We start from the raw sequence: 13,275 nt of genomic DNA, 5'->3' as shown, positions 1-13,275 counted from the left end.
CTTTTCCATTCTGGTTCTGAGACCACCCCTAAGAGAATCCCAAGTCCCTCTGGTACCTCAGACCATGATTTCCATGCTCTTCAGACAGAAAGGGCCATCCCTCACCCCATCCCAGGATGACTCGCCCCTCTCCTGATTGCATTCCCACCATGACCACAACATTATTCCTGGATCTCCCACTCCCTCTTAGAATGCCAACAGCTCATAGGAGACCCTCATCCTTTCTGTCACTCTGTGACAGGGAAATATCCAATTCTCCCAACTCCCAGCTGAAAGCCTCCAGCCACAGTTCTGGGAGCCCCCACTCCCAAACACCCTAAATCCATCCAAGATGCTCATCTCAGCCCAACTAGAACTATTACCTAAATCAGTGATGTTTTACAACCTCAAAGCTCACCCCAGGCCTCAGAAGATTCTCCAGCATGGGACTCACTAAAACTTTCCTCTCTCAGGCTCTGCCCCTCTGGGACCCTTTTTCGGGGTTTCTGGGAGCTCCTAATATCCCAGACCACACAGCCTCTTTCCCCAGTGTGATTCCTCAAATCACCCGGCCCCCACACCACATATTACTGCAGACATTGCCCTCTTGTCTCCTGCCTGATCTTTGTGGTTGGCTCTACCCTCAACGTAGTCTCCCCACCCAGACCCTGCCACCAACCCACAACCCCAGGGATGGCTTCAGAATTCCAGAACCTTCCCATACCCCTTGTCCATCTCTCCAGACCCCGAGCTGTGCTCCTCTGCCCCCATGTCCCTCCAACTCCACAGCACAGCTCCAGCTCTTAGCCTAGGCCCTCCGAGCCCCACTGGTCATGTACACTCTCTCTCTCTAAGAAAAATAAAAAAATAAAATCTAAAAAAAAAAAAAAAAGAGTGGAGAGTTGCTGTATCCCTGAGATCCCTGAGACTAGATGTATTTCTGGTGTATGGTGTATTTCTGGCTTTAAGAATGGCAAGTAAACTGCTTCTGGTGGTCTTGGCCATTCTATGTCTGCCCTGAAAGAACCATGTATCTTTTATAGCCACAGAGCTGAGATTTCTGAAGTCCAAACCTAGAGTCTCACCCTCTGAGTGGCTGAATTACAATGTAAAATGAGTTCCCAGCCATCCCGGTGTCTGTTGTTAAAATGAAGGCATGATTGGGAAAGAAGAGCATCTGGAATTTGAAAGGAGATATATGGGAAGACCCTGATGAAAGGGAGGATAGTGTGGTGAGGGTCCAAATAGAGATGTGGGCTGAGCCAGGGTCTAGGGGATGGAGAAGATCCAGGGAGCAAGTGTGCAATGGCTCATGTCTGAAAGGCTTTGAGGCACCTGGGGTCTGTCCTGGTATTTCAGGGAACAGTATACTCTCCCCAGAGGGAGAGCCCAAGAGGAAGAGCATGTTGAGCAGGGGGAGGGACATGAGTGGTAAAAAGAAGTTTCTCAAAAAGCAGGTGGGATGACCTTGTGTCTGGAGGGATCCATGGAGGAGAAGGGTCCAGGGTCTCTACCGCTTACACCTCTCCCACCAAGTTCAGCTCAGTCCTGGTCTGTCCTCCACCATGTGGCTGTACCCAGCGGGTCCCCTGCCCACCTCCAGGTCCATCTGGCAAGGTGCTGCCTCAGTGCCTAGCTGTTTGTCAAGAACTCTGAAGGGTCTAAGATATACTGCCTTGCAAACAAATGTGAGCCAGCCAGTGTCGTGGGTGCTGGCAGAACACAACAGATCCTGGGTCAGAGGCAGGATTTTACTACTCATGGCACAGCAGGCAGCATGGTAGCTTTATTTTTTTTTTTTATTTTTTTAAAGATTTTATTTATTTACTTGACAGAGATAGAGACAGCCAGCGAGAGAAGGAACACAAGCAGGGGAAGTGGGAGAGGAAGAAGCAGGCTCCTAGCGGAGGAGCCTGATGTGGGGCTCGATCCCATAACGCCAGGATCATGCCCTGAGCCGAAGGCAGGCGCTTAACCGCTGTGCCACCCAGGCGCCCCAGCATGGTAGCTTTATATTCACACCAGTTCCCCTGGCTCCCCAAGGCCCATGGGGGTGATCAGAGGAGCATAGGTGGATTCTGTGCACATAGTGGTTTGTGCCGTAGCTGAGGACCTGAGCGTAGGAATCCTTAATCTTATCAGGGGGCTGCTGGCAAACTTTCCCCAAGTCAGTCTCTGATGGAGATATTATCTTTATAATTCTGGGCTGCAAACAAAATTGCTCTGGAGGGGCATATAATTTTTATTGTCCTTGACAGTAAACAAATATTACCTTTTATTAGATCATGGACAGTACACAGCCTTCTCCGAGGGAGATACCATCTTGAAAGGCTGCATGATAGACAAACAATCTTGGAAGACAGTCCAGAATAAAAAATGTATTCATTCCTTTGCTCTGAAGGCACGTGACACGCTCGTGGAGAATTTCTAACAACATGAGTCTGGTCTCACCCTCTACGTTTCGCCCGCAAGAAAGGGAAAGGTAACATCACTCAGTTTTCCTCATGCTCTTCCTCCACCATATTTGCATGCCCTCTGCTCACTGGAGTTCCAGCCCTGATTCCCAACAACAGGGGGAAGAGTGCGGTCATTTGATCCGTGGGATTGTGTCCAATCTTGCCCTAGTGTTGGCTCCTGTGTCTGTGTGTGTGGCTTTGACCTTGAGGGGATGTATCTATGTTTCCCAGTGTAGAGGTTCATCGTCCTTTGACCTCGAAAACGGCCTGTTTGGTAATTGTGCACAGTGCAGCTCTGTGTGTATCTGTGTGGCAAGCGTGCAAGGCCTTACCTGTCTCCTACTTGCCTGCAATTGCGAACTTTGTTATCAGATGTGAAACGCAGTGAGAGACCTTGAACATCAAGCATCTGACTTGGGGGCTGATGTAGAGAAGGATAGATACGTCCTGTCCTGAAGCCTGTATCTCCAGCTATGTCTCCGTCATCTTCAATACCCAGCCTTGTGTCCAGGTGTGGCGCTGGAGTCTGATACCCTGGGTCCACACCTGAGTGCTTGGCCTCTGGGTTTGTGCTTGCCACTTTGAATCACCACTAAGTGGCTTGTGGATTAAGCCGGTTTTGACCTTGACTATCTTACCTGGGTCTGCATATATGTCTGAGTGTGACCGTATTTGTGTCCACAACATGAATATCCACACGTATGTCCCATAGATCATGTATCTTTGATTAAAATAACTACTATTTATTAAGCGACAATTTGTCCTAGGCATTATCTCTCTCTCTCACACACACACAGACACACACACAGACACACACACACACAGATCCCTATTTAACCTTACAACAACCTCCATTTAGCAGATGAGGAAATGGAAACACACAGAAGTCAAACACTGGATAGAATACTATTTTAGAGACCTATGTTTGTGAACATGTCTTTAGGGGCCTGAGTGCATCCTGACGTCTCTCCTGTATATCCTTATTCAGGACCCCAGCTTGTATGTCTAGACCCTGTGTACAAGTATGTGCATCTCTGGATTGAATGCGTTCAGACCTCCACTGGACACTGTGAATTTAGGTCTGAGTTTGTACATCCAAAGCTTTGGGTCAGTGTGTATGTGTGTGTGAGTGTGTGTGTGCGTGCATAGGCACTCATGACTTCTCTGTCTATATCCATATGCACATAAGAACATCTATTGTGATTCTTTTTTTTTTTAAGATTTTATTTATTTATTTGACTGAGAGAGACAGCGAGAGAGGGAACACTAGCAAGGGGAGTGGGAGATGGAGAAGCTGACTTCCTGCCAAGCAGGGAGCTGGATACGGGGCTCGATCCCAGAATGCTGGGATCATGACCCAAGCCGAAGGCAGACGCTTAACCACTGAGCCACCCAGGCGCCCCCTATTGTGATTCTTGAATCACATGCATATGTCTAGTGAATTTCAGCTTGAAGTGCTGTCCATACAGTACCCAAGTTTGAAAGTGTGATCCACATGTGTGCATATCCATGAAAGAGTATGACCACATTCATAACCTTGTGTGACACTGAATTCACTATTCTCTCCAGTGAATCTCCCATGTTCATTGCATTGTACCAAGGGCTGTGTTCTGGGCTCCATCTTGCATCGTGGACTACCCAAGTTGCCCGATGGACACAAAAGTGTCTGCAGGTATGAAGGGTAGGGGCTCAGACTCCTTCAGGTCATGGGTGGAGGCAGGATGTGGGCAGGCTTAGGAGTGGGATTGGGTTGGGTTGGGTTTCCCTTGCCCCAGAGAAAATGCTTTGGATAGGGTTGAGGATGGAGTAGGAAAAGCAGTTAGAATGGGGGTGGAGTTGTGGTTGTGGTTAGGACTGGAACAGGGCTGGGCTGGGTTGGATAGGCATTGGACTGGGTGGTGTAAGGGTTGGCTTGGGATGGCATTGCTGGGGTTTGAAATGGTTTGGTTTGATTTGGATGGGGATGATGTGGGGGTTGAACTGGGAATGGTGGGCGATGTATTTGGGGATGTTAAAGACCTGGGGGTTAGGATTGGGTTGTGTTGTATGTGAGGATGGTGTGGGTTTGGTTTGATTTTGAATGGGGAGGATGTGGGGGCCGTGTTCCTTTAGGTTGAGTTGGGTGGGTTCATTTGCCTTGGGTTGGACATGTGTAGGGTTGGGGTTGGTTGGGTTGAGTTGTATTGGGTTTTGGTTGAGGCTGTGTATGTGGATTAGGATGGGGATTGGGTGCTGTATCCAGGGGTTCGTCACTCACACTGAGTCACATTTCTCCCACAGGGTGACACTGATCTGTGTGTAGGGGAGGCCAGGTAACTGACTGAATGTATTCTTGTACCCCAGTCTTTATGGTCTTCACTTGTGAGTGTCTATGACCACTTCTCTCACTTCCTATCTTGGGATCTAGCTTTTCATGTTGCTCAGCTCAGAAAGGGGAAAGATTTGATCAAGTGCTTGACATGGGAGGGGCTGGACCCCCATGTCTCCCATGGGTGAGAGCCCCCTTCCTGGCTCATACATGGCTTTCTTCTCCCTTGTCTTATCATGGCAGAAGGGGCAAAGGACCCCTTTTAAGTGCACTCATTCCATTCATGAGGGCTCTTCCTTTGTGACATAACCACTTCCCAAAGGCCCCACCTCCTCAAACCATCTCACCGGGGAGTAGCAGTTCAACACATGAATTTGGGGGGATGCAGACATTCCGTCTATAGCTTGTAGGACACATTCTGGGTCAACACTGGAGGCCCAAAAGGCTCAATCTAGTTCTTGAATCTCTTCAGAAACTCCAAAATGTGACATTCAATGCCACTTAATGCTGAGGTGCATTAACGAGGCCCCGAGATCTAAATGTTCATTGGAGTGGAGCCACTGGATTCTTTGAGGGTTCTCTTGACCTGGATGTGGAGGTGATCTCGGTGTCCTGGGTCATCAGATGCCCAGGTTGAAGACAGGAGTTGGTTGGGGCTCTATGTCGAGACCTCTGAATTGTTTTGGAGAACACTGGATTTCGGGATGCTAGGAGACTCGTTCCAGAATACCTTTGGAATTTCGTATCACTGGGTCCAGTAGTGCTGGGATTTTGGAACTCTGGCACCTCAAGAACTGATTTTCAGGGGGACGTTATAGTAGGGGAACTCATTCCTGCATCTGGAAATACAGGAATCTCGGAGTTCTGAAATCCAAGCTCATATCTCAGGGATGTGGGAAGTTGGGGGACAGGCATCTTGGCTCAGGGAGGTGCAGAGATCAGAGAGGTTCAGAGACACAGTGCACCTATTTGAGAGTCCAATGGACTTTGGGGTGCAAAATCTCTCTTGGCATGTAGGCATTGGAGGCTTTGTAATAGGCATCCTGATTCTGCAGAGCTGCTGATTCTTTTTTCTTGGGCTTCCCCTCACTGCCTGTGTTGCCAAGAGCAAGGCAAGAGAGCTGTAGGCCCTGGCCCATTGGGCCTCCGACCCCGGAATATATCCAGCGTGATTAAGGACCTAAGAACAACAGGTGCTTGCTCTTTCACCCCTCCCATAGCCCTGGGGTGGGGGGCGGGGACTGTCCACACCCAGAAGCAGGGCCAGGCCTTGGCTAGCAGCAGAGCAGGGGCGTGGCCATGGGGGATGTAGGCTTTAAAGGCTCCCAGGGTTGCTCCCCAGCTCCTAGCTCACTGTCTGCCAGCTCCCGGACACTCTGTGCCCCATGTGGTTCCTGCTCCTGTGCCTGGCAATGTCCCTGGGGTGGACTGGTGAGTAGAGTGGATCTGAGAAAAGGAGAGGGGTCCCGACTCTCATGGTGCTCTGACCCCGCCGCCCCCACAAGGCCATCCCCTCTCCCCATCCATGCACCCTATTCCTCCCACCCACAGTCCAGCCCAGGCAGGGTACCAGTCTCTTCCTACCTCTCCCACTCCCACCCCAAAACCTTCCTTAGCTCTCCACCCTGCCACCTTCCTCACAGTCCTCTCTGCCACACTGGGTCCCTGCTTCCTCCCTGTGACCCCCAGACAGTTCCCAGGCAGGCACAGCCTGGGGCCATCTCTGTCTCTCTCTTTGGGGTTCCCCAACTCTTTCAAGCAGTTCTCCCTCCTCACTGGACCCAGGGACCCTGATCCTTCTGTCCTACCTCCTAGTTCTCCATGGTCCAGTGCTCTGGCTCCTGAGCCCCCAGTTGACCTTTCCCATTCAGCTGTCATCTCTCAGCCCCATGCCCTAAATACTGACACCTTCTCAGAACCCCAAAGTCCCATGCCAGGCATAGAAGATATTTAAGACTGAGACCCCTTAACACCCCTCAAATTCTTCCCTCCCAGTCAATGACCCTCTCCTTTGAAGTCCTTCACACTTGTTTCTAGAACCCCTTCCTCTTCTTTGAGCCAACACCCCCACCAAAGCCAGCCATCCCCAAGTCCAAGAACTCCAAATCACCACAGAACAGCCGGCTTCCACGCCACAAGTTGCTCCAGAGCTGCCTTGGTTTTTTTTTCCACCTGATTCCTGGGGTGGGGTCTATTTCAACAGAATGTCTCCCCACCTAGGACCCATCACCAACACAGTTAAGGGACTGCAGGAGAATTGCAGGCCCTTATGGTACCTCTTGCCCGTCTCCCCCGACACCTAGCGTTGCTCTTCTGCACCTGTGTCCCTCTCCTAGCCTAGACCCTCCCGGCCCCATTGCCACCTCCCACCCGCCCTCACCCAGCACCCCCTCTGCAGGTGCTGTGCCTCCCATCCAGTCCCCGATCAGCGGAGGCTCGGAGTGCAAGAATTTCCAACCCTGGCTGTTGCTTGTGTATAATTTCAGTAACATCGGGTGCGGAGGCGTCCTGGTGCACCCACAGTGGGTGCTCACAGCTGCCCATTGCATGCACAAGTGAGTCTGAGCATGGGGTCTGGGGAGGGGGGGGGGTGTCTGTACTCCCACGGGAATAAACAACTGGGCGCAGACCCTGGGTTCACCTCAGGGGAGGTTGGGGGTCTCAGGGAAACAAAGATGGCACTGGTCTGGGTCCCATGGAAAGTGGCAGGGACAACCCCAGGAAGCCCTCCCACGGCAGCCTGTCTCTCTGTCTCTCCCTGTGACTGTCTTCCTGTGTCTCCCTGCCCTGTGTCTCCGTGTCTCTCAGTAACTGGCTCTGGTGTGTGTCTGTCTATCTGAGTATGATTTATCTCTGTCTCCCTCTCTGTTTGGTCTCGGTGTCTCTGTGTGTCCCCCCCGTGTCTGTCCACCTCTGGGTCCCTCCGCTGCACCCCTGTACCTGTATGTCTCAGCCTCTACCTTGCTGCTCCATCTCTCTCTCTGGGTCTCTGCCTCACTCCCTCTCCCCCATCGCTGCTGAGCACCCCCAGGATGGGACTGAGGGGGACCCCCAGAGAAAAGGAAGGGATTATTCTGACATGTGTGTGTGAGGGGGGCGCTTCTCATGTGCCCAGCTCCTCCCTCCAGGACAATGATACACTCCAGGGGACACAGGGAAGGGCTGGTTTCAGCTGGAACCTGCTGGGGGCCCTGGAGGAAGGAAGAAAAGGAGGAGAAAGAGGAGGGGGGGTGGGGAAGAGAAGGGGGAGGAGGAGTAGTAAGGGGAGGGTGGAGGAGGAGAAGGGGAGACAGTCTGGAGAGGAAGGGAGAGGGAGGAGGTGGAGAGGTTCTGGGAGGGAGGGGGATGCTGACCTTGGGCTGGGGGCCAGTCCACCCGCTGCCGGGGAGCCAGCCCCACAGCACCGGCTGCCACTGAGCTGGTCCCAGGCCCCCTCCAGCCCTTCCGGGTCCTCCTCCCTCTCTGTTCTCTCTCAGGCTGTCGGCCTCCTCCCTCCCATTTCTTACCCTCTCCCCTTGCTTCCTGTCGCTGTCTCACTGGGCCTGCTGCTCCTTCTTCCCGTCTGTTCTTTCACTCTGCATCTTTCCAGGGACCCTTTCTCAGGGTCGCTGCGTTTTTGCTTCCTCTCCTGTCCCCTTTGTGCTCCTTCTGGCTCCCTGTTCTACCCTCTGCCTTGTTCCTTCTCCTGTTTCAAGCTCTCTCTTTTTCACTACTTCTCTTTGTTTCTGGATCTGCATTTCATGCTGTCACAATCTTTTGTTTTCCCAAGGTCTCTATTTTTCCATGACTACTTCTTTCCTGCAGGCGCTCCCTCTCTCTCCACGATTGCTCCTTGTTTCTCTCTATCTTCGGGATTCTCCCTGGCCCCAACTCCCTTTCCCCCTCCTCTCTCCTCATTCCCTGGAGTCTCCTCTCTCCCCAGAAATTACCAGCTCTGGCTGGGTCGCAACAACCTGTTTATGGACGAAGACACTGCCCAGGTTTTCAGCCGAATTACAAGCTTCCCACACCCTGAATTCAACCTGAATCTCCTGAAAAACCACGCCCACCTCCCCGGAGAGGACTACAGCCACGACCTCATGCTGCTGCGCCTGGCAGAGCCCGCCCAGAAAACAGATGCTGTGGGGGTCCTGGACCTGCCCAACCAGGAACCCCAACTGGGGAGCACCTGCTATGCCTCTGGCTGGGGCAGCTTTGAACGAGGTAAGTGTACCCCAGGGCCAGACCCTGCAGCCTGGAGCCCAGACACTTGGGTATGGGGGGGAGGGGGCTGGGGACTGGACTCAGGGTCTGAGAAAGGAGGGGCCGAGGAGCCACCTGGGGTCTGGTCACAGCCCTTTTTGTCTTGGTCCATAGTCACATACATCGGCAATTTCCAGTGCGTGGACCTCAAACTCCTGCCCAATGATGTCTGTGCCAAGGCCCACTCCCAGAAGGTGACAGATCACATGCCGTGCACTGGGCCTTTGGAGGGCAACAGTGACAGGTGCCTGGTGAGCCAGCCTCTCCCCCTCGACCACCTGGGCTCGGGGAGGGAACCCAGATTCAGGGTGGGGGTGCAAGGGTTCACCAGGCATCGGTCCCACTGCTGCCCAGCTATAGCCCCGCCCCTAGTGCCTCTGCCCCTGTCCTATCCCACACCCCCATCCAGACACTACCTGCACCTCAGTCCTGCACATCACTATTCACCCCTTCCTCCATGCAGCACCTACTTACCGAGCACCTACTGCATGCCCCACACCAACCTAGCCCCTGGGAAGACAGCAGTGACCAGACAGAGAGCAGCCCCCCTCACGGAGCCAGCCCCCCGCCGTGAGGGGACACAGACAGAAACAGTGAACGTCACACAGAAGTGACAGTGCATGTTAGGAGGTGCTGGTGCCGCGGGGCAGAAGGAGACATCACGACATCGTGGAGCCAGGGGACAGCCCTGTGGTGAGGGAGAAGACAGGGAGGAGGCGGGGCTGAGCGGACACCTGCAGCAGGAGAGGGGGAGCCCAGCATGACAGGAGGGGGGGAAGAGCAGAGGAAGAGCAGGTGCCGAGGCCCTGGGGGGGAAGCGGCCTGGGGTGTGTGAGGGTGTCAGCCAGGCCAGTGTGGATGGAGCCCAGGGAGCAAGGGGAGAGGGCGGGAGGCGACACCAGAGGGAAGAAAGGGGCCCATCCCGTGGGGCCTCACCTGGGGCCACAGGGAGGTAAGTGCCGCTCCTCTGAGGGACCCCGGGGCCGTGCACACTGCTGAGCAGAAGCAGGACGGGGCCTGACTTGGGTGTTCACAGGGCCCTCAGGGGTCTGTGTGGGGTCAGACAGCAGGGGTGAGGACAGGCAGGAGGCCTGGTGTGGAGTGAGGATAGGGGTGGCCAGGGTGGAGGCAGGGAGGGCCAAGGGGTCCACTCCTGATACCTCTAAAGGGAGCCCCCAGGGTTTGCTGAGCGACTGCGAGCAAAGAGAGGAGCAGATATGACCTAGAATGATCCGAACTTTGGCCTTAGTCTCTCGGCTGAGCAGCTTCAAGGAGATGTCTACACTAACAATACCCCCCCCCCAGCACACAGGTGGGCACCCCAGCCTTTCACCTCCCTGAGGCCCACTTGAGCCCAGCATTTTTCACCAAGCCTGGGCCTCCTCCACCCCTGGGTCTGTAAGTCTCCCACTCCTAACTTCACCTCCCCCAACCCATCCATCCCCAAGCCTGGCCCCTCCTGCCCAACCCCCACGGACTTACCCATTGTCCCCTCATGTCTGTTGCCTAGCTCAACCCAGGTTTGTCCTTGTTCCGACCTGGACCCTCACCCTAGCCTTCTTCACAGGCCTCTGGCCCTCATTCTTTCCTTGTATCTCATCCCTGTCCTGCCACAGTGGATCATTCTAATCTCAGAACTGACCTTGCCCCTCCCTGCTCACCCCCTTCCATGGGCCCTGTGGAGCGGTATCCAGTCAGAGGAAGCTGTTTGGGAGAGGTGACGTCAGAGCTGAGCCCTGAATGTTGGAGGGTCCGGTAGATGGACCCCACTTTCCCCCCCCACTGACCTGTCTGCTGGGACTATTCTCCTGGACCCTCCCCCCTGCGCAGAAACTAGACCCTGAAGTCTTCTCTCCATTGGCCAGGACTCGAGCTGCTGTACCCTCTGTTGGAATCCCGCTGGCCCGAACCCGAAGCCTTGCTGACCTTCCTTTTCCTCCCCCCTTTGTGCTGCAGGGCGACTCGGGGGGCCCACTGATCTGCGATGGAGTGCTTCAAGGAATCACATCCTGGGGCCACATCCCATGTGGCAGCCCCGATATGCCTGTTGTCTACACCAAACTGATTCCCTACCTGCAATGGATCAAAGAGACCATGTCGGCCAACAGCTGAATGGCTCTGACCTTCCCCTCCCCTTAGTTAAATAGAATACACAGCAAATTCTGGCATCATCTGTCATTTCTAGATGTGGAAGTTAGGGACCCACCCGGCCTAGGTCCTAAAGTGTGGAGTCAGGGGTAGAGACGGGGAAGACCAGTGGCTTTCAAATGGGGGCACCCCCTCCCCCCATCCTGGCCTCCAGGGGCCATTAGGCAATGTCTGCAGACATCGTCTCACACAGATTCTGGAGAGACACACTTAAGGCAGGGGTGGCCATGTTCTTGTGGGAGGGATGGGTGCCCACCCTGGGAGGGTGGACGGTGACATGTGGTAGACGTTCCCCATAGGACACTGAGCAGAGCTGGAAGTACAAAGCAGATGCATGCACACCAAGGACAGAGTTCAAAGCACAGCCATGAGTGAGAAAGTGTGAACACACACTGAGTCACGGAGCAAAACAGCCTTACAAAGTTACAGTCTGCGCCCACAGTACTCGTTCTGTAGAATACAGTCAAGTAATGATGCCGAGAAGACACCAGAAGGGGTGCCTGTGGGGCGTGCGAGTGGATTGTGGGGATGAGAGGGGATCATTAGTTATTAGTCGAGGGTTTGAATCCATGAATTGAATATAAACACAGTGGCGGGATCGGTCAGGGATGCTGAGTCAATGGTCCATGAGCCAAGGAACACAGTTACTTCAGCCCCCTGCCCATGAGGGCCCCAAAGAGAGTGAATCAAGAGGGAACTGCGTGGCCTCCTCAGACACCACCGCAGGAAGCTTGGGCTGTCGCCTCGGGACAGGATCCAGGCTGGGAGATGCGGACTGGGGACCGAGCTTTTAGGGACAGACCCCGCTCCCCCGGGCACATGGGCAGCGACAAGGACCGAAAAGCGCACTGTGGGATGTAAGTGTCAGCCGGACACCGGTGGTGATGCCCTGGTGCTGACCCAGTCCGGCTCCGTGGTTGCTGACTTCGGTTTGGCTGTTTGGACCCAACAGGAAGTCGAAGTTGCGGTGGATGAGTGCACCCCTCCCCCCCCCAGCACGTCAGTGTCCTGGCAGCCTCCCGCTCCTCTGCGCTCCCACCTGAACATCAGCCCCATCTCAATTCCATCCACAAGCAATTCCGTGGCAAGCCCATCCCGTCTCCGCTGCTCTCCAGCTTTGGCCGGAAACCTTTTCCAGAGCTGAGGAAAAGCGCGCGCTCTTCTACTCAGGCCCCACCCCCAAGACGAAGCCCCGCCCCGGCCCCGCCCCGCCTCCAACTCAGGCCCCGCCCCAAGCCCCACACTGGGCTTCTAGAGCACCCACAGGGGATGCAGAGGAGTGGTCTGCCCTCCAGGCCTGGCCTGTACTCCAGGAGGCGGGTCAGAGCACAAAGGGGAGGAGCCTGGTCTTGGGGCGGGGCCAGAGCTCGGGGGGCGGGGTCAGGACCAAGGAAGGTTCATGACGGTGAGGCCTGGACGCAGTCTCCAGTCAAGAAAGCTCCACGTTGCGACCACTCTAACGCACCTCTCTCCCTCCACACCTCGCCTCTCCCCACCCTCCGACACAACAGTTGCAAAACCCGCCTGGGTGCGCACAGCCTCTCAAATTCACACTCTTTCCCTCCCCAACCCCGGGCCTCTCTGCCCATGCAAGAGTCCTGGGGAAGTCTTTAGGTGAGTGTGAGGCTGTTAGCTAAGGCCTGACCATTCCCCTCTCACTCCGTGCTTCCAGTGTCTCCCCAGAGATCTCTGGGCAGAGAAGGGCTGCAGGAAGGGCACCTCATCCTCAGCCCTGAGACTTTAGCCCTGAGACGGGAGCCTAGAGACATAGAGACAGGAATGCGAGACAGCCAGGAGGAAAAGAGAAAGTGTCAGCAACAATTAGGAACAGTGGCAGCAGAGGGAAGATGGCGTGACAGTGACAAAAATAAAATAAAATTAAGAGAAACACACAATGAGGTTCAAAAACACGGAGTTTCAGAGAGAAAGAGACAGAAAGCTAAGGCTGGTGGCTGAATGGGTTAAGCGTCTGCCTTCGGCTGAGGTCGTCATGATCCCAGAGTCCTGGGATCGAGTCCCACATTGGCCTTCTCGCCCAGCAGGGAGTCTACTTCTCCCTCTGCTTGTGCTCTCTCTCTTTCTGACAAATAAGCAAATAAAATCTGAAAGAAAGAAAGAAAGAAAGAAAGAAAGAAAGAAAGA

At 54.3% G+C, this 13,275-nt stretch overlaps 1 protein-coding gene across 1 annotated transcript; it reads left to right on the top strand.

The window, feature by feature from the left end:
* Window positions 1-6,030: 6,030 nt before the first annotated feature.
* Window positions 6,031-11,320, top strand: LOC103657282 (kallikrein-1-like). Its single transcript, XM_008684708.2, has 5 exons — window positions 6,031-6,174; window positions 7,142-7,298; window positions 8,666-8,952; window positions 9,100-9,236; window positions 10,942-11,320. Exons 1-5 carry the CDS (start codon window positions 6,129-6,131, stop codon window positions 11,095-11,097), a joined length of 783 nt encoding a protein of 260 aa, XP_008682930.1. The 5' UTR covers window positions 6,031-6,128; the 3' UTR covers window positions 11,098-11,320.
* The last annotated feature ends 1,955 nt before the right edge of the window (window positions 11,321-13,275 follow it).

The sequence above is a fragment of the Ursus maritimus genome, unplaced genomic scaffold (assembly GCF_017311325.1).
Source record: "Ursus maritimus isolate PB19 unplaced genomic scaffold, ASM1731132v1 scaffold_19, whole genome shotgun sequence".
In the NCBI taxonomy this organism is placed as follows: Eukaryota; Metazoa; Chordata; class Mammalia; order Carnivora; family Ursidae; genus Ursus; species Ursus maritimus.
This window is presented reverse-complemented; position numbering and strand designations above follow the sequence as displayed.